The following is a 19313-nucleotide window of genomic DNA, read 5'->3' as shown; positions in this document are numbered from 1 at the left end:
ATATATATGTATTATTGTTTGTATCATTATTATTATTATCACCCTATTGTTATTACTTTACTTTTGTATTCTAATATATTATTAATATTACTCATATTTTCATTATTTTTGCTATCACTATTACTATTATATATTAGTGTATATTTTATGTATATATATATATATTTATATATAGTATTGTTTTTTATTACTTTAATTTAATATTTTTATTATATTTGCTTTTTGTATTTCTATATTTATTATTATTATTATATAGTAGTGTGTATTTCTATTATATACATATATATATATATATATTTATATATAGTATTATTGTTTACTTTACTTTAATATTATTCTTATTATCATTATATCCAACCCAATAATAATTCTTTCATAAAAGTAATATTCCGTATTTGGTAATTCGAGACAATCGTGCCCTAACTTATTGGGTTTCGATTTTTCTCCTTTAACCTAAATAACGGAATACTCTTTTAAATCGCGACATGAGTTTTGAAAAATACTTATTCTCGAAGATACGAGGTGTTGTGCCCTAACTTACTGGGTATGGCATTTTGTTACCTCGAAATAAGATTTTTGCAAGTAAAGGCAATATTCGGTGTTTGGGAATTCGAGGAAACGTGCCCTAACTTACTGGGTTTCGATTTTCCTCGTTCACCTTAACTAACTGAATAACCTTTTGAAATACACGAATTTTTATATAAAAGGCAAGCTCGTTCTCGAAAATTCAAGATGTCGTGTCCTAACTTACCGGATGTGACATTTTATATTGTGAGACGAGAAGGTCCTTAACATTTGAGCATTTTCTTTACAAAGAGGGATCGTATTTTAAATTCTTTCAAGTTTTCAAATTTTCGACACTAAGACACTAATTAATCAACTAGGTACCAATTTTGGGCGTATCGAGGGTGCTAATCCTTCCTCGTGCGTAACCGACTCCCGAACTCATTTTCTGATTTTCGTAGACCAAAAATTATCGTTTTAGTAAATCTTAACTTTTATTAAAATGATTAACTTAAGGTGATCCGATCACACCTAAAAAGATTGGTGGCGACTCATGTTTTCATATTTTTTTTCTTCTCCAAGTCGATACCCGTTTTTTTCAAAAAATGGTTACGACACAGATATTGTGGCAGAGTCACCAGAACAGATATATGTGGCAGAGCCACCGAATTAGATAATCGTGGCATAGCCACCAGAGCAGATATATGTGGTAGAGCCATCAGATCAGATAATTGTGGCATAGCCACCAGGACGCTTCCTCCATAATATAACCCATGTCCCCATGCAACAGATATATAATCATGGCATACATCATACAGAATTAGATCGTCATGCTTTTCAGTCAAAATTAACCCTAAGGGTATAATGGTAATTTTGCACCTAGGGTTATAACAGTAATTTTCCATACATAAGGGTATTATAGTAATTTAGCTACTTTAAGGGTTTTCATGCATATCCTAACTATTTATGTACTATCAGAACACTTACCGCGCATACTTACCGAATTGAGCCCGTTGGCCTATGAACCCGATCTTTGGCCCATTAAGCCCAAATTATCAAAATGTACGAAATCGCGCGTACTGCAGTTTATTACTTTAGATTACCAAATATACAAACCCAACTATTTTACGAGCATTCGCACACTCGCAAATTCCTAAAATACCGACTTTTTGGCATTTCGGCTTTTCGGCTTTTGCCAATCTAGTCTATGAGAGGGTGTCAGTTACACACTTGTTTGCGACGATATGCTGACGAGATCCACACACGAACCGTCTACAATTGGATTACTAACACGTTAATCTAACTATTCAAATACAAACTACGTATTAACCCCTTACAATATTCGGCCAACCACACCTACAGATCATAGTAAGCTTATAAGAAAACAATAAGCAACTCATTAACAAATTTTTGTCAATGTTTACCACATAATCATAATTTCACTGCAAGCTGTCTTCCTGAGCAACAGTCACTAAATTATTTATAACTGGAGCTACGAAACTCTAAATCAAGTGTCGTTAATTTTTCCTGAAAATAGACTCATATATCTTCTATCCATAAAATTTTTAGAATTTTTGGTATGGCCAATCAATACCAGATTTTTCTTAAAGTTTCCCATGTTTCACTGTTTGACTAATCTGACCACTCTTCATTACGAATCAAATTTCTCATTGTACAGAATTCAAAATATGTTCTCGTTTATTCCATTTGAAACTAGACTCATTAAACTTTAATTACATAATTTATGCAACTTCTAACTCATCTCCCACAATTTATGGTGATTTTCCAAAGTCACGTTACTGCTGCTGTCCCAAGCAGATTTATTACCAAATCACACTTTCACACCTAACTTGCATGCTTGTTATTTAAACATGTATATCACCAATCAATCATCACATATCTATGATTTTATTTAAGTATAATTTCCATTTCATCATTTTAAAGCACAACATGTTAGCCGATTTTTCCCCTTAGCATCTAAGGCACATGCATGCTCATTTGTTTGGCTCAACTTCACATATCTTCCATTTTTCATCAAAAAAACATGAAACAACAACCATTTCCTTCATTTTAATTCAGGACTAAATGCTCACAACACAACTAAAAACCAAAATATGCTTCAAGAGTTAAGGTAGAATCAAGAAGAACTCATGAACATCAAGATAGAAGCAAACTACCATGAACTTACCTTCAATTTTCTTCCCCAAGTGACCGAACATTCAAGAGCTTTCTCCTCTCCTTTCCCTTCTCTAACTTTCGGCTATGAGTTAGGGTAGTGCTCGATCGAATCGAGTTGAGTGAAAATATTTTGAATTAACGAGTCCTATTTTATCATCCTAATTTGATTTAATTTTTTTTAATCGAGTCGAATTAAATTGAGTGAAATTGTTTGAGTTAAATTAAAAAATTAAAATCTTGTTCCGGTATAACTAATTTCATGTTAGAGCACATAATTTTGAAATCATGTATATTTAAAAACTTTTTCAAAACAAAACAATTAAAAAAAATACTTTAGTATAATAAACTTAACTTATTAATTAACTTATTTATGTCTATAAAATTATTATTTTAGAAAATTTAAAAATTTAAATTTCTTTATATATATATTATAAAATTTTAAAATATAAATATTAGAATTTTTATAAATATTTTGAATTTTTAAAATTATTTATATATATATATTTGAAGAAATGGAGTTGGTTAGATTCAAAACAACTTGCCATCACATAAATATGTCGTCCCTTTCAATGATAGGAAACTTTTGTAGGAAATATCTTTTGTCACTAAAATATATATATATATTTTTCATTAATCTAATGAGATAATTACTTGTTAATTTTATAAAAAATTATTTTAGTTCTCTGTCTAATTTAGTACGTAAATTGTCACATAAATGCCACATCAACAGCTAATCAATTATTTACGTGATATATATGTAGATTGTTGTATCAGTAAAGTTAACAAACGTTAATTTTTATAGTCATTTTTAAAGAGGCGAAAAATTAAATAAAATGCTAAAATGATTACTAGACCCGAAAAGTGGAAAAGTTTAGATAAAAATATAGGCTTAAAAGTAAGCTTGGGAAAAAATAAGGCTCGTTTAGAGAATGAGTCGTGTTTGGAGTAAAGTTTTTTTGGCCCAAACTCAACCCAAAATTGCAAAAATGAAATATGCTATTTTGTTGGTGTTTTGCCATTGTTTTATTATTATTTCACTATTATGTTGCTACTATTTTATTTATTCTTGTTTGGATATTGATAACTATTATTTTATTGTTAATTTTACTACTATTTTAGAGGTATTTGCTTATTAAATTATACTTACCTTAATATTCTTTAAGTATAAAAACTTTTTAAAATTTATTTTCAATTTGTTAGAAAATATTTTTTATATTTTTGATTTATTATATTTTTAAAATTTTTTATATATAAAAAAATAATACTTATAAGTTGAGTTACATTTAAATTTCAACATTTTTATCCAAATTCAAAATTGAGTAAAACTTTAAATTCATTTTTTGAACCGCCCATATCTGTGTCTATCAAACAAATTTAAAATTTTATAAGAAATTTATAAAAGCGGGTCAACCGATGGAAAACTCTAATATAATTTCCGCCTTGCATATTTTGAAAACCCTAAATTCAACATCCGTCTCTTTATTACGTGTGCCGCTAGGCGTCTCAAGTTTCACTTCTCTCACTCAAACCTAATTTACCAACGCCGCCTCTCTGATTTCTCTTTCATTTTCTGTTGTTCTTTTTAAATTTCTTTAATTTCCCTAAGCCCCATGTCTCAGTTTTGCTATTGTTTTTTTCATTGTTGTTCTGATTAATGGATTTATTGTATGAATTGAATTTGAAAAAACGGGGCAAGAGTTTGGCTCTGGCTAAAAACCCAGATCCCTGACATGGAGATGAATATTGCTCCCAATATCAAATCTTGTCGCCGAAATTTGCCACGATCATCCATCGGTCGAGCAAACCTAGCGGACTTCTTTGAACAAAGCTCGTACATCTTTTTATCATTTTTTTTTTAAAAAAGGACTTTGAGTAGTGATTCAGGCAACCTCCTTGCGGTGACGATGGCAATTGGAGGTGTTAAACTGCTCGGAAATTAAGTAATGCTTTTGCTCTTCAGACTTGCTGAGGTCATATCCCCATTGAAGCTGGTCTAGTAAGCCTAAGCACATTCAGAGTATAAATAATACAATCAATTTGAACTAATGATTACAATTGATTAACTAATAATGATTATATAAATTATATTTTTATTATAGTAAAATTATAATTAACCCTTGACTTTTGTCCTTATATATTCCTTATTTTATTACTCGTATATTATTTTAACAATAAATTATTTATATTACTAAATTAACATTAAAAATAATTTATCAACATTATTATTGATAATAATAAAATGATATTAATTAATATGGCAGTATATAAATATGAAATTAATTAATTTAGTCATATCTTTTAAAAGTTCTACATAAAAATAACATAATATATTATTAATTAATAAAATTATAAATTTATAAAACTATTTAATATAATTAGATAAATTAAAATAATAAAAATTTAGGTTTTTAATTAAATATTCTATTAAATAATTAAAAATTTTAAATATATGATTTTATTTTAAATATGATAATAATTATTTTACTAATAATGTTTCTATTAAATCTTAAGGTTGGCAATTGGTACAATGGTTGGGTACTTTTTATTACACGAGCAATTTTTAAATTTGACACGTATCTCTTTTTTTAATATTTTACTATATTTTTATAGAATATTTGTTAATTTTTGTCTAAAAACTCTATTTATAGTGTATCAAATAATTTCACTAAAACTTAGATATAAAACTAAGAGATAGGTTTAGATTCATAACAAATTATTAATAATTATAATTATTTTATTAATAATACTTTCATTATTAATGCAATAATTATCATCACTCAATTATACTTTAAATCCATATTAAATCACACTTATTATTTTAGATTATTATCACTTAATTAATATTGCATCACACTTATTATTTTAGATTATTATCACTTAATTAATATTGCGTCTAATATTTAGCATCGTAAATATATGTATTAGCAAAACATTTTCATTAAATAACATTTAAAGAATTGACCGGAAAAATCATTTTTATGGTTATGTTTCCATCACAAAAATTATGATTTTAATTATCATTTGATAAATTTAGTTATTATTATTTGATATTCGCCAGTTTTATTATTATTTGATTTTAATAATACTTACGTAATTGTTAATGATTATTTTCCATTTTATTTTGAAATATTATGTTAAACGCAATGAAATATTAAAATAAGGGTTCTTTGTAAGTAAAATTTTGACTCATATTCGAATGACAAATTATTTTATCTGTTTGTTCAATATTTTACTATAAATTGTTTTTACTTTTATATATTCATTACTTTTAAAATATTATTTACTAAATTAAAAATACAGATAAAATCACGTCTGACGCATGTAACATTGAAACTAATCTATATATACATAAAATTACGCATTTACGCATGTAACATTGAAACTAATCTATATATACATAAAATCACGTCTTTACGCATGTAACATTAAAACTAATCTATATATACATAAAATCACGTACAACACATATAACATTACAACTAATATATATAAAAACACGAGTTTTAAATATTTAAAAATTTCAGCATAGTTTGAATCAGCTATAAATGGTTTCATGTATTATGAAACTTTTGGTCCATCTGAAAGTGGACATATAATATTGGCCCAAATCAATGCCATTAGTTGGGCTGAAGCCTAATTTAACATAAAAAGCACTGAGTCCAGTCTTTTTTAATTTATAATTGCAATTAAAATCATTTATTAAAATGTTAAATTAAATATGTTTTGGCTTTTATTTTGTTTATAATTTTGGTTATTTTGTCTGTTTTGTTAATAGGTTCTGATCATATTTTTTTATACAATACTTAAAATTATTCATAGTTAAAATTTATAAATAAAAAAATATGATGAGAACACATTTTATATCTTACTATCAAATTTTGGATTTTAAAATTGATTGAAAACATGAAATTCCTTTTAATTTAACAAAATCCTTATTATAAATAAAATTTAATTTATGGGTTTGATTTAAATAAAATGAATGCTAATACTTAATCGACACCAGTATACTTTTTTTTCCGTCTCTTTTAAAATTTTTGAAATTTGATTGATCCCAAAAAATTTAAAATTTTAATTAAACCCTAATTTTTAAAATTCCATTAAAATCGTAAAATTTTTAAAATTATATTAAACCCTAAAATTTAATCCCAGAATCCACCATACGTAAACATTCATATACAATTCCAATCATGTATTAGATATTAATATAGGAGTAAATGATTTGCATTTACTTAAATATAATTTTCAAACATCAACACCCTTTAAAAAAATCAAAATGTTTAGTGGTTTTCGACGTCCTTTTCCATATGACCGCCCAAATGTTATACTTTATTTATTTATTATATCCTAATATGTCTCTGTCTTCTCCTTTACATCAAAATTAAATTATGACTTGTTTAAATTCATGGTCAAATTCTATTCTACCGGTAATCCGAATTATTAATAATTTTATATTTTTCACTTAATTTTAAAATTTTATAAAATAATCATTAAATTATTCAAAATTTTCTTTTAAATTATCAAACTATTAAAATTACTGATGTATTTTTTTTGTTGACATTTTTGCACCAATAAAAACTTTTATTCCCATTCTCTTTACAAATTAATTTTTTTCTTCATAAAATATTTTTGAACATCACGAGTCTACGAATTAAAATTTAAAAAATTATTTTTTCATTTTTTGACATTGGCTATTGGGTATTAATCTACCCTGCTACTATACCGTTTAATCATTACTTAAAATTTGTTAGTTAGTTAGACTTTTTTTAAAATATACATAACTTAAATAAATTTTATTGAATAATATAATTGTGGTTATTTAACTTTTGAAAATTAAATGGTAGTTATCAATATTTTTATTGCAATGACTTCATCTTCCTTATCAGTCCCTCTTGGGCCCATTGTCGGCACAGACACAAAGCCATCATTTTCAATCTAACATTTAAAAATCCCCAAAATACATTTCCACGGTGTATATCGTACCACGTGTCTTTCTCTCACTCGTTATCACCTAATTTTCCTGCCTCGCTAAATACACACAGCCTGTTGTAAAACTCCACGTTGATTCCAAAGATCTCAACCCATCAACTGAAATGGCTGCAAAGCATTGCGACGCCTGTAAACCAACAGCTACCGATCCAGATTTTATGTGCCTGAGTTATGATTCTTCCACCGCCATCCATGGCTGCATTGGGAGGGTGTTGATGTGCGACGTTTGCGAGCAAGTTCCGGCTGCGTTCACTTGCAAAGCCGATGCCGCCGCGCTTTGTGTCGCTTGTGATGCCGATATTCACTCCGCTAATCATTTGGCTCGTCGTCACTACCGTGTCCCGATCGACCCTTTTCTTGGTCCACAAAAAGAGGATGTAGTAGTGATGGGTTCTTGGTCTTTGTTACCTGGTTTCAATCATAAACTGGTTGAAACAGAGGATTTGGGGATTTCAGAAATGGATCCATTTATTGATTTGGAGTACCAGGATGGATATCATGTTTTACAGCATCATAATTTAGGTATGGAAAGCTTAGTTCCAGTTCAGATCGAACCGGCAACAACAGTTCCAGTGGTCAACCCTATTCACTTCTGCCAATCTCAGTCTCTCAGCCATAGTGTACGTACTTCAATCCTATTTCTCGGATTATATCTCTATTAATATTAAAATTTGAGTTTGATATCATGAGCAGGCAGGGGCGAAGGCAAAAACGCAAGTATTGTCCTTGACCCTCCAAAATGGTAGATTTGCCATTTAACCGCTTAAAATTTTATGAAATTACATATTAATATTATGATAAAATTATACTTTGAGGCTTCTAAATTTATGATTCATCTACCGCCCCTTAAAGCAATTTTTTTGACTTTGCCCATGCGAGCAAAAGAGTGAAGCTAGAAATTTTTGGTTGGAGAGTCAAGATAAAAATATAAATTGTTGGGAGGCCAAGGGTTAAATCAATTTGATAAGTTTTAAGGGGGCTAAAATTGCAATATAGTCTTTTTATTCAAGGGGCCAAAGCCTCTGCTAGCACTTTTAGATTTACCCCTTATTACGAGTCAATTAGATAACAATTCACTTAGATAATGATGAAAATACATTTATTTTACAAAGCAAATTATGTTGTTTTAAGGATGTTTTTATTATTTCATATCTTATATATAAAGAAATTAATTTATAAATACACATAATATGATTAAAACCAAATATATTTATCATATAATTTAATTTTTTTTACTTATATTGAAACCAAATATATGTATAGATTTTGATGTGGACAATTAAATAAAAATTTTCAGGTATCGTCATCCTCGGTTGAGTTAGGTGATGGGAATTCTTTATCAGATATCTCATACCCATTAAGAGGTACCACAACTGATCCAAGCATACTCATATGCAACAACCAAGTAGACCAAGTTGGTTCAATGGATCGAGTGGCTCGGGTTTTGAGGTACAGAGAAAAGAGAAAGAAGAGAAAATTTGAGAAAACAGTTCGTTACGCTTCACGAAAAGCCTACGCTGAATCAAGACCGAGAATCAAAGGTCGTTTCGTTAAAAGAACTCAAATCTACAACCGAGTTGACCATCTCTGTAACTCGGCAACATCACCATCATCAACAACAACGACATCCCACACGCATTACTACGGTATCGTCCCATCTTTTTTATGAAAGGGAAACGTGGAAAAATGAAACCAAAAAATTTAATTTTAGTGATGATATTGTAAAATTCCACTAGTTTATGTAGCAAGTAGAATAATAATCCCAAGTCCATTAAGATTGAGGAAGATATTATGTAACCCAAATAACGGTGATGTTTTTGGTAGCCGTTGATATTTGGGGCTTTTAGGGTTATACGCAAGCAGATGTTAGAGTTCTAAGAACTGATATTTTGCTTGCAGTTCTGAAAAAAATGAAGCCCTTTTCACCATTTTTATTGAGAGGGGCTTCTTTTGTTTTTATGTTACTAAAGTTTTACTTGGGTTTTTCTCAAACTAAATTTTTTTTATCGTTCATGTCTATGTTACGGATTATATTTGGGATTCATTATTACTTCTCTCAACAATATCGAAATCAAGATTTGAACTTTTATTTATTCTTGAAAATGCAATGCATACCTTTTTGGTCTCGACACTTTCTTCTTTGGTTCCTTTTATTTAGAGGTGATCATGAGACGGGCCTCAGTAGAATTTTAGACTCAAGTTCAACCTAAAAAATGAGTCTAAAATTTTGCTCAAACTTGGCTTGGATAAAATGCTAAAAATTTTGTTTGGTCCATTGATATTAATTTTTTATATAAAATAAATTTTAAAAATATAATATATCAAATACATTAAAAATATTAAAATAAATATTTTTCAACAAATTAAAAATAAATTAAAAATTTTTTTATACTTAAATAACACTAAAATATGTGAAATTTAGCAAAAATAATACTTTTAAAATTGTAACAAAATTAATAATAAAATAATAATAACAAAATAGTAGTAATATAATAGCAAAACGACGTTAAAACAATGACAAAATAACTTCTTTTTTTTGCAAACTCAAGTTGGGCAAGGCTTGGGCAAAAAAAAGTTTACCAAAGCTTGACCCGTTTAGAAAATAGGTTTCATTTTTTGTTCAAGCCCATTTTTTTTGTCTATATTTTTTTTCAAACCCTCTCATTTTTCAAGCTAACCTTTAGCCCAGGCCGAGTGGCCCGACCCATGATTAGGTCTACCTCTATTATAGAGATTAAATCAAATTAGTTTATTTATTATTAAATAGATTAATTTAATCTTATTATTATTAAAAAAGTAAATAAAACTAAATCGTAGACATCAATTTTTTTAAAATTTATTATTCAACTCGATTTCATTTACAAAAGTCATAAAACTTTCACAACATTAAATTTATTAAATAGTAAATAATATATATATATATATATATATATATTAAAACAAGAAATGTTAATTCTATCGAATGCTAGCTTTATGTGATTTTTTTAGAGTAAATAGACTAAATTTACCTATTTAATAATCGAGTCATAAATTTAATCCTATTTCTATAATAGAGAGCTATCAAATATTTTCACCTTCAAAATTATGGTGGAGAATTACATCAATAAGATTTAAAGTATGATATCCAACAATGAACCTTAATTCCTGCTTCCATATGCTGTTAACTACTCTATAAAATAAAATAAAATAAAATAAACTAATTGCATTTAAAATAAGATAATAATCCTATGTTAAAATTTTTTAGAATGTAGGCTTGGTTTCTCTGATTTGAACATCTATTATGGACTCTAATCTTGGGCCTACCTAAGATTCAGCCCATGGGCCATCTCGTTTTACATTTAGGGTGCTCACTCCTATGATGAAAACCAGAAAAAATGAACCCCATAGAGAAGTATTGCTTTTCTTTTTACTTTCATCATAAAAATTATTTAGTTTTTGTACTTTAATTTGATTAATTTTTAATTTTATTTTTAATATTATAGTCTTGATTCAAATAGGAGTAGTTAAATTCGTTTGGTCGAATTTTATTAATGCTCTCATACTATGAGTAAGTTGTGGATTTAGTCATTGTTCTTCAATTTAATCATTTTAGTCTCTTTACTTTTTAGATTTTGAAATTTCAATTTTGAATTGAATTGTAGCCACTAAATCCATTAACAACAATGGCATGGCATTTTTGTGAGTATTATATGAAAATTGTAATAAGATCTTGGAAATAGAAAAATTTAATTTAATAGATTTAACGTTATTGCTAAGTCATGATTGAAATTTCAAAACTAAAAAATATAAGGATTAAAAAGATTAGACTAAAGTATAGAAACTAAATTTACAACTTATGTAGAGTATAATGATTAAAAACATAATTTGACTAAAAGGTAAATTGAGACAACTAAACTATTCATGTAGCGGTAAAAGATTTGTATTATCAAGTCTTAAATTGATATCTAATCATGGGTTCAAAGCTTGGATAATCTTTACTTCTTTTCGTAATTCTTTATAAGTTTATTTTTATCTCCACTGACCAATATTTTCCTCAAAAGAATATCATTGTTTATGCATATTTTTGTCTTAGTTTTTTTTTTTGGAGAGGAGAGTTTGACTAATATAAATATAGTACATTCACAAGTACAATACAAATATATGTTAAACTAACTACAATGTAAAATTAAATTAATGTAAAGCACAAAGGACTGAAATTAAACAAGAATTGAACTAAAAAAGAAGAAGATAAAACTCGTAAATAACATATGCATAGAATAAAAACCCACACATCGTAATTATTTATAATAAAATTGGAAGACATCCACTTTAACTAACGAACCAAAACCTCATTTACTAAGTTGTAAGGAACCTTGGAATAATGTATTCTAATTGAGTTTATACTTCGATCATGTACATTACATTTATTATATAAATAAGACAATTGTCTCCAACAAAATAAATAAATAAGACAATCATAATTTGTACGGCTATTAGATTTAGATCTAATCATGGGTTGAGTCATTCAACCCTACTCGAAGGCTCGCTAGAAAAGTGAGAGGGTTTGGGTAAAAATATAGACCCGAAAAATGAGTTTGGGCAAAAAGTAAGGCTCGTTTTCTAAATGAGGCGAGCCTCAAGTAAGCTTTTTTTAGCCCGACCCGAATTTATGAAATCAAAAACTGTTGTTGTTTTTTACTGTTTTTTCACTATTTTTTCATTGTTTTGGTATCATTTCGCTATTATATAGTTATTATTTAGATATTGTATAACTCTTATTTTATTATTAATTTTACTACTATTTTAGAGGTATTTGTTTGCTAAGTTGCACTTGTCTTAGTGTTTTTAAGTATAATTTTTAATTTTTTTTCAATTTTCGAAACATTTATTTTAATGTTTTGGATTTATTATATTTTTTAAATTTATTTTATATAAAAAATTTAATACAGCAAACCAGACCGAGCTTAGATTTTAGCATTTTTATTTAGATTAGACTTAGGCAAAATTTTAAACTCATTTTTCGGCTAAGACTAAAAACAAACCTAAAATTTTAACTTGGCCCACCAAAATTTAGCACGGTACACGGTCAGCTCTAATTAGATTGTGCAATGTTTATATATATATATATATATTTGTATTTTCTTATGGAATTTAAAATCACTATTTTGATAAATGATTACTTAAAATTAAAATATTTGTGTTAACTCAAAAGGAAAAAAGAAAATTATAATGACGAAAGTGATAAGGAAAAAGTAGACTAAATTATTTCACAAGCAAAGAACTATTGTACGACAGTTAAGATTTTATATTTATTGTCTTTTATCACTTTTTAAAGGAATTTTTAATTTTAATATGAACCAAAAATATAAATATTAATATATTTATATTCATAATTTTCTTTTAACTTTTAAAAGGATTTCTTCTTTGTTGCAATAGGTAACGGTGTTAATTTAATTAAAGTTTAATCAATAAATATTTATATACATATATCAAGGTAAAACTAAAGTAATTTTACATGAATTAATTTTTTAAATTATTTTTTCATGTAAAAACTTTCAATCGTTTAATAAATAATAATATATATAATTATTTTATTGATATGATGGAGATATGAAATTGATTCAAAATTTTCATGCATAAAATATATAATTATATTAATAAATTTATGATTAAATCGTTAAAATAAATAAAAAATATAAAACTAATTTAATTTTATACCGATATAAATGATAAATTCAACCCAAGATTTAATATTAATCAAAAGTTTATTTGCGATTGCACCAAGAGTTTGATTTGCACTGGAACAAAATGTTTTTGACTACTTTTTCTAATAAACACAAAATATGGCCATTCAACATAAATAGTAATTACTTTTCTCTTCCATGTTATCATATACCAAATTATGTTACTTTTGAGGATCTAAAAATTTTCTAAATGTGAGAAAACTTTCCCAAAATTTCAAAGAATTTAATATTTCTTAAATCAGATCTTTTAAGCTCGAGTTTTGTGAATTAAGAAAATAATAATAAAATAATTTTATTTCTGTTTAAAATATGAATAAACGAAACTTATAATTTAATCAAATCTTAATGTGATTCTTGCTCTGTTTATCGAGTCAAATGATAAGGAATTCAATACCATTCGAATCTTATAGATAGAGAAATAATGTTGAGAAACCTTTGCTTCAATTTAAGGTTTGATTCAACTAAATTCGAAATTTAATATGATTGCTGAACCAAGGGCTGTGCTAGGGGTCTAGCAAGGGCCTAGTCCCTTTAAAATGTAAATTTTCACTTTTGCCCCTTTAACCTTTACATGATTTTAATTTTGTAAAATGTAAAATTACACTTGAGCCTCTTAAAGATGATAAAATTTTGATTTAATCTTTTAAAGTTTATAAAGATATAAGCTATAAAAATTGTAGAATTGGATTTTAACTCTCACAAAAATATATAATTTAATTCTAACACTTCAGAAAAACTTAGAAAATTTTTTTCTGAATTCACCCTTATAACGAACATCGAATTCAAGGAAGAAAGTGAATTCTTGCTTACATTCAATCTCATTAAAATTTACATTTATCGAAATTATTAGAAAATAAAAAAGGGACTAAGTCCAATAATAAGATATATTACACTTTAAAAAAGAAAAATTAATAGAGATGATAATGTTAAAAAAAGATCATTACGAACCTCTACCATGAACCGTAAAACATAGTGAAAAGCTGACATAACAAAAAAAATGGAAGAGGAAGAGCCCAAAAAAACAGAAAAAAACAAAAGGAAAACTGAAAAAGCTAAAGCTAACATCAATGGAGCATGCAATTGCAAGCTGAAAAATAAAAAGCTAAATATACAGACCGACAACACAACCACCACCACCCATCCTTCAAAAGAACCCCCACCTTGAAATACTCAATATCTGACCTTATATCATCCTAAATTTTCTTTTCTTTTTTTCTTCAATTTTTTCTTTTACAAAATCAATGATCATCACTTGAAGATTGTTGGGTCACCGTAGTTTCAGCTCCACCGTCACCACCACCATCACCACCACGGCAGACCTCTTTCTCATCTTGCTTGCCTTCCTCTCCCTTTTGATCACTACAGCAACATCGCTTTTCTCTATTGTCACCGAAATAATACGACCCGTTAGAACCAATTGGGGTGGCCAAGAACGTCGGCTTTTTTTCTCCCGCCATTATAACAAGAACCTTTGGTTCCATAGCCGGCCGACCAGCTTCACCTTTACCTTCTCCGGCTTCTAAGTCTCTCTCCGTTCCCCCTTCACCGTCGTTCTCGTTGTAACCCAATAGTTTCCAATAAGAACATGCAAGGACGAGAAGCGCAAACGCTATAAGACCCAACATGGCAGCTAACCCGCCGAACAAGTACGGCACCGGCGAATGCCAGGGCGACGTGTGGAGTTCACTGTTTACTCCTGAATGTGTCCTTGCCGTCGTATTATGTGGCTCTCTTGCTTCCATTTTTGCTTGAAAATAAAAAAAGAAAGCTGAGTTGTTTTTTTTTTTTTTTTGGTGAGCTTTGAGTTAATGCTTGGAGCATGTGAAGGTATTTATATAAGAAAAAAAAAAGAAGAAGAAAATTAATGAGAAATATGGCGTCATTTTTGTACTAAATTTGAAGGGACCCACAAAGTGGGGGCCACTCAGGAGTTCTTTGAGAATTTCTAAACGAAACAGTGTATGGGGAAACGCACTTACTAGAAGAAACAAATCAGCTTTAAAAAGTTCAATGAATTTTCTTTTCTTTTATTTAAATATAAATTAATTTATGTAATTTTTTCACAATTTTTTTAATTATCAAATTTCGCTAAGATTTAATAATGGTAGACTATAAAATGGTACCACATCATCATTTAAAATTTATATAAAATTTAAAAATAAATTTTTATATGATGTGATACAATATCAAAGCGCCACATCACCATACCTTAACGATATCTAAATTTAAGGATTAAATTAAGAACACGGGAGAGCCGAAATTAATGTGGACAAAAAAAAAAATTTAAATTCCAAAGTGAAAAATGTTTCAAAGCTTAAAGACTAACTGTTCAATCAACTATAATTATAATCAACTCAATATAGAGTATATGATTGAAAATTAGAAAATATTTAAATTAGAATAAATATGATTAGAGCCTACATATAGTGAAATTTAAATTGAAATAATTTGAGAGAGGAGTCACATATGACACTCATAAATAATGAAACTCGAACATAAACCTTTAAAGTCTTAGATTCTTTAATTTATGATAATAGCTCAATTAAAAATATTAAAAATAATATAAATATAATTTTAGACACATTTTATTATAAAGTAAAATTTAAAACACGTAAACCATGGTCCTTCTTCTTAGTCATACGTGGATTGCACTTTGAAAAATTATAAGTGAGGGTCTTCTTCACGATTGTTACATTCATGGTTATATAATATTAAATTGTTAATGATAATGTAATTATTCTATCTTTTTGGATTGAATTTTAGTTCGATTAATATGAATATTGTTGTAAATACAAGAGGACATGAGTTCGAATGCGTTTAAATGCATTATCCTTCTATTTATAGGTTCGAGAAGGGCTATGAATAGTTTTAAATATTGTATAAAAAAAAGATATAATCAGAACCTATAATAAGATTGTTAAAAAAATTATGTTATTTTTATTTTGGTTAACAATTGGCCATGTTATGAAATTTCATAATCCAATATATGTATGAGTAGATAATGGGAATTTGGTATGATTGATAAATTTGAGAGATGAGAGTTTAAGTATTTGGATTCAAGTTTTATTTTATGTAAATTATGTATTGATTTTGTTTAAATTTCGTTATATGTACGGGTCAAGTTAGAAGATTGTTTTAGAGTGATAAAATGAATAATTTTTCAAAAAGTCAAAATGTAATTTTATTATTATACTAATTGTGTTATACTAAAAATTAAAATTATATAGTGAAAATTTTCATTTTCTCCATCGCTATATATATGGATTTTGTCTAGAGTTTTTTTGCTCCATAGTGGGTTATGTCTAAGTTTTTCTTAAATTTGTAAGTATAATTCCTTTTGAACAATCTCATTGTAAGTTCTGATTATATCTGCTCTTTTTGACATAATATCTAGAACTACCCATAGCCCCTTTACAACTCATAAAAACTCATAAATAGGAGGGTAATGCACTTTAGTCCACTCGAAGCCACGTCATTTTGTATTTACAATAATACTCATACCAATCAAAGTAAGACTCAATCGGCAAAATGTACTTAAACTTTAAAAGATTTATTTTCAAGTCTTCTATCAAATTCAATCACCAAATAACTTTATTCTTTATCTCTTCCAAAAATAAATAAATAAATAAATAAATAAACTTGAAAATTTGAACAATGCCTATATATGCATGTAAAACCTAATGAGTTGCCAAATTTAGATAGTATGAAGATAAGCAATGTATTTTTTATTTCTTTTACTCATATAACAATACATAGATTTGGTAATGGATTGAGCATGAACAATTAATTAATAATTAACTCTAAAATATAAAAGACAAAGAAAATATTTATTTGATTTGCAAGATGATAAATTGTTGAAAATATAATTATAATGATCAAAGCTTAAAAGTAATGTACATTTGAAGCATCATATTATAAAAAAAAAAAAACAACAAATAATGCCAAAAATTAGTTGAAATTATTGGACCAATTTTAGCTCAACAATTTTTATCCTTTTTTGAGTTAAAATTTATGACAATTAATGAATGAATTGAGTAACCAAATTCTTTTCAAAATTAATTGTAAGTGAGGTTATTGAGAGGAATTTAGATTTTTTTTTTGGAGAATTTTTTGAGGTATGGTACATTGATAGTTAATGGACTTTTCATAGGTGAAAATATTTTGCTCGGAGCATCCGTGTTCGGTTTATTTTCAAATTTTGTCTCTTGACTTTGTAGATGGCCCATGACAGGTTCACGGAGTAGATCATGCCTTGCCTACCAAGGAAATGTGAGCTTTTAGCTTTGGTGGTAGGAATGTTGCCACTTTTTTCACTCCATGAACTCATCAAGTGCTCTTCGCGAAGTTGAGAAACAAAATCCGAGGTTAAATCGAATATAGACATCCCAAGCACAATATCTCCACTGTTAAAAGACTCGTTGATTCCCAAAGAACACTTCAAAAATTTATACTTGAAAGAGTCCAATCCCACAACAAAATTTCTTTCCTTTTTTTCTTTTTGACAAAGTTATATGTTATAAGTAAAAATATAAATAATTTAAATGTTTACCAATACTTTTTAAAAAAAAATTAATTCAATTGTTGGAAGTTTTTAAGTTGATACAATGCTTAGAACTAATCATGATTCATCCCAACTCTTAAATAAGAGGATAAATGTGCTTCAGCACAGTCACACTCATGTTCTCCTGCACTGACACCAATACTAATACTAATTGAGCTAAGATTCAATAGAAAATCAATAAATTTTTTAAGAAAAAAGATAATAAGCACGAATTAACAACCCATTGTAAAATTATTATGATTGGACTTACAACTTTAACTTTAAATACTCAAATTCAATGGATATAAGCCAATGGTTGATTGAAATTGTATGGTGCATGCACTTTTATTTGAAATGTATGCCTTTTGTGGACATCTTTTATTAAACATTACATTTAATTAAATTTATTTATAGGTTCAGTTAATTAAGACTGAAACTAATCAGTTAATCTATTAAAATATAGAGTTTGGTCAATTGAACTTTTTTAATTTAATTGTACAAATAGAGTGAATGTTATTTTATAGTGAATTTTTTTGATACACGGTACTAATAGAAGTCAAGATGGAGGTTAAGATGGAGGGGATGGTCTTCTCGTCCAAGAAATAGAGTGAGAGTCCCCTTTTTTAAATGAAGTGCCTGAGATTACTTAAACGACGAATATGTTGGGTTAGATCTCGGATCAAATCTCGAATTAAATTATTATATATTTTACTATAATTATATAACAAATTAATTTTTTCCCTTCATTTTCTGTATTTTTAAGTTAGTACAATTTTTAATGGAAAACACAATTGATAGTCCAAAATGAGGTTATTTTGTATTTTATGATTATCATTAATGAACATTTTGTAGGTTTTAATTAATTTTAAAAACATGGAATGAAATTAATTACAAAGATATTTAATAATGCATTATATGTGAATGATGTATTGGTTTAATAATAAAATTAAAACTCAAATTTATTTGTACTTGTTACTTTTTTCCTTATAATTAAAGATGAAATACATATATTCAAGTTGATTTTAATTTGAATGGATTTAAAGGTTAAATTAGTTATAAATGATGCTTTTTTAAAAAAAAAATTATCAAATAAATCGTTTTTTTTTAATATTTAGGGAAATAGGTCAATTTTGGAGAGAGAATATGAAAAGCGCGCTTTCTATACAGTTGGCAGGAAAGCTCGCCCACCAACTGGGCGAGCTTTCCGCACAGTTCCAAAGAAAACACATCTAGTTGGGTGAGCTTTCTGCACATTTGGTAGGAAAGTACGTCCAGCTGGACGAGCTTTTACTGACATGTCAGGGAAAGTGCACCCAACTGGACAAGTTTCCTTTGGAATTTTCAGAAAACGTTTTCAGCTGTGCGTGCTTTCTTGACAAGTT

At 27.6% G+C, this 19313-nt stretch overlaps 2 protein-coding genes and 1 non-coding gene across 3 annotated transcripts; 2 read left to right on the top strand and 1 right to left on the bottom strand.

Annotated features, from left to right (window-relative positions):
* Nucleotides 1–4564: 4564 nt before the first annotated feature.
* LOC128287281 (small nucleolar RNA snoR77) lies at nt 4565–4695 on the top strand. Its single transcript, XR_008277979.1, has one exon. It is a non-coding gene; the product is annotated as a small nucleolar RNA snoR77 (small nucleolar RNA).
* Nucleotides 4696–7698: 3003 nt separating this feature from the next.
* Nucleotides 7699–9665, top strand: LOC108450540 (zinc finger protein CONSTANS-LIKE 5). The gene is made up of 2 exons (XM_017748215.2): nt 7699–8288; nt 8966–9665. The coding sequence occupies exons 1-2, from the start codon at nt 7773–7775 to the stop codon at nt 9335–9337; spliced, it is 888 nt and encodes a 295-aa protein (XP_017603704.1). The 5' UTR covers nt 7699–7772; the 3' UTR covers nt 9338–9665.
* A 4569-nt stretch (nt 9666–14234) lies between these two features.
* Nucleotides 14235–15252, bottom strand: LOC108451816 (protein GLUTAMINE DUMPER 2-like). The gene has a single exon (XM_017749506.2). It carries the CDS (start codon nt 15131–15133, stop codon nt 14630–14632), a length of 504 nt encoding a protein of 167 aa, XP_017604995.1. The 5' UTR covers nt 15134–15252; the 3' UTR covers nt 14235–14629.
* Between the last annotated feature and the right edge of the window lie 4061 nt (nt 15253–19313).

The sequence above is a fragment of the Gossypium arboreum genome, chromosome 13 (genome assembly GCF_025698485.1).
Source record: "Gossypium arboreum isolate Shixiya-1 chromosome 13, ASM2569848v2, whole genome shotgun sequence".
In the NCBI taxonomy this organism is placed as follows: Eukaryota; Viridiplantae; Streptophyta; class Magnoliopsida; order Malvales; family Malvaceae; genus Gossypium; species Gossypium arboreum.
This window is presented reverse-complemented; position numbering and strand designations above follow the sequence as displayed.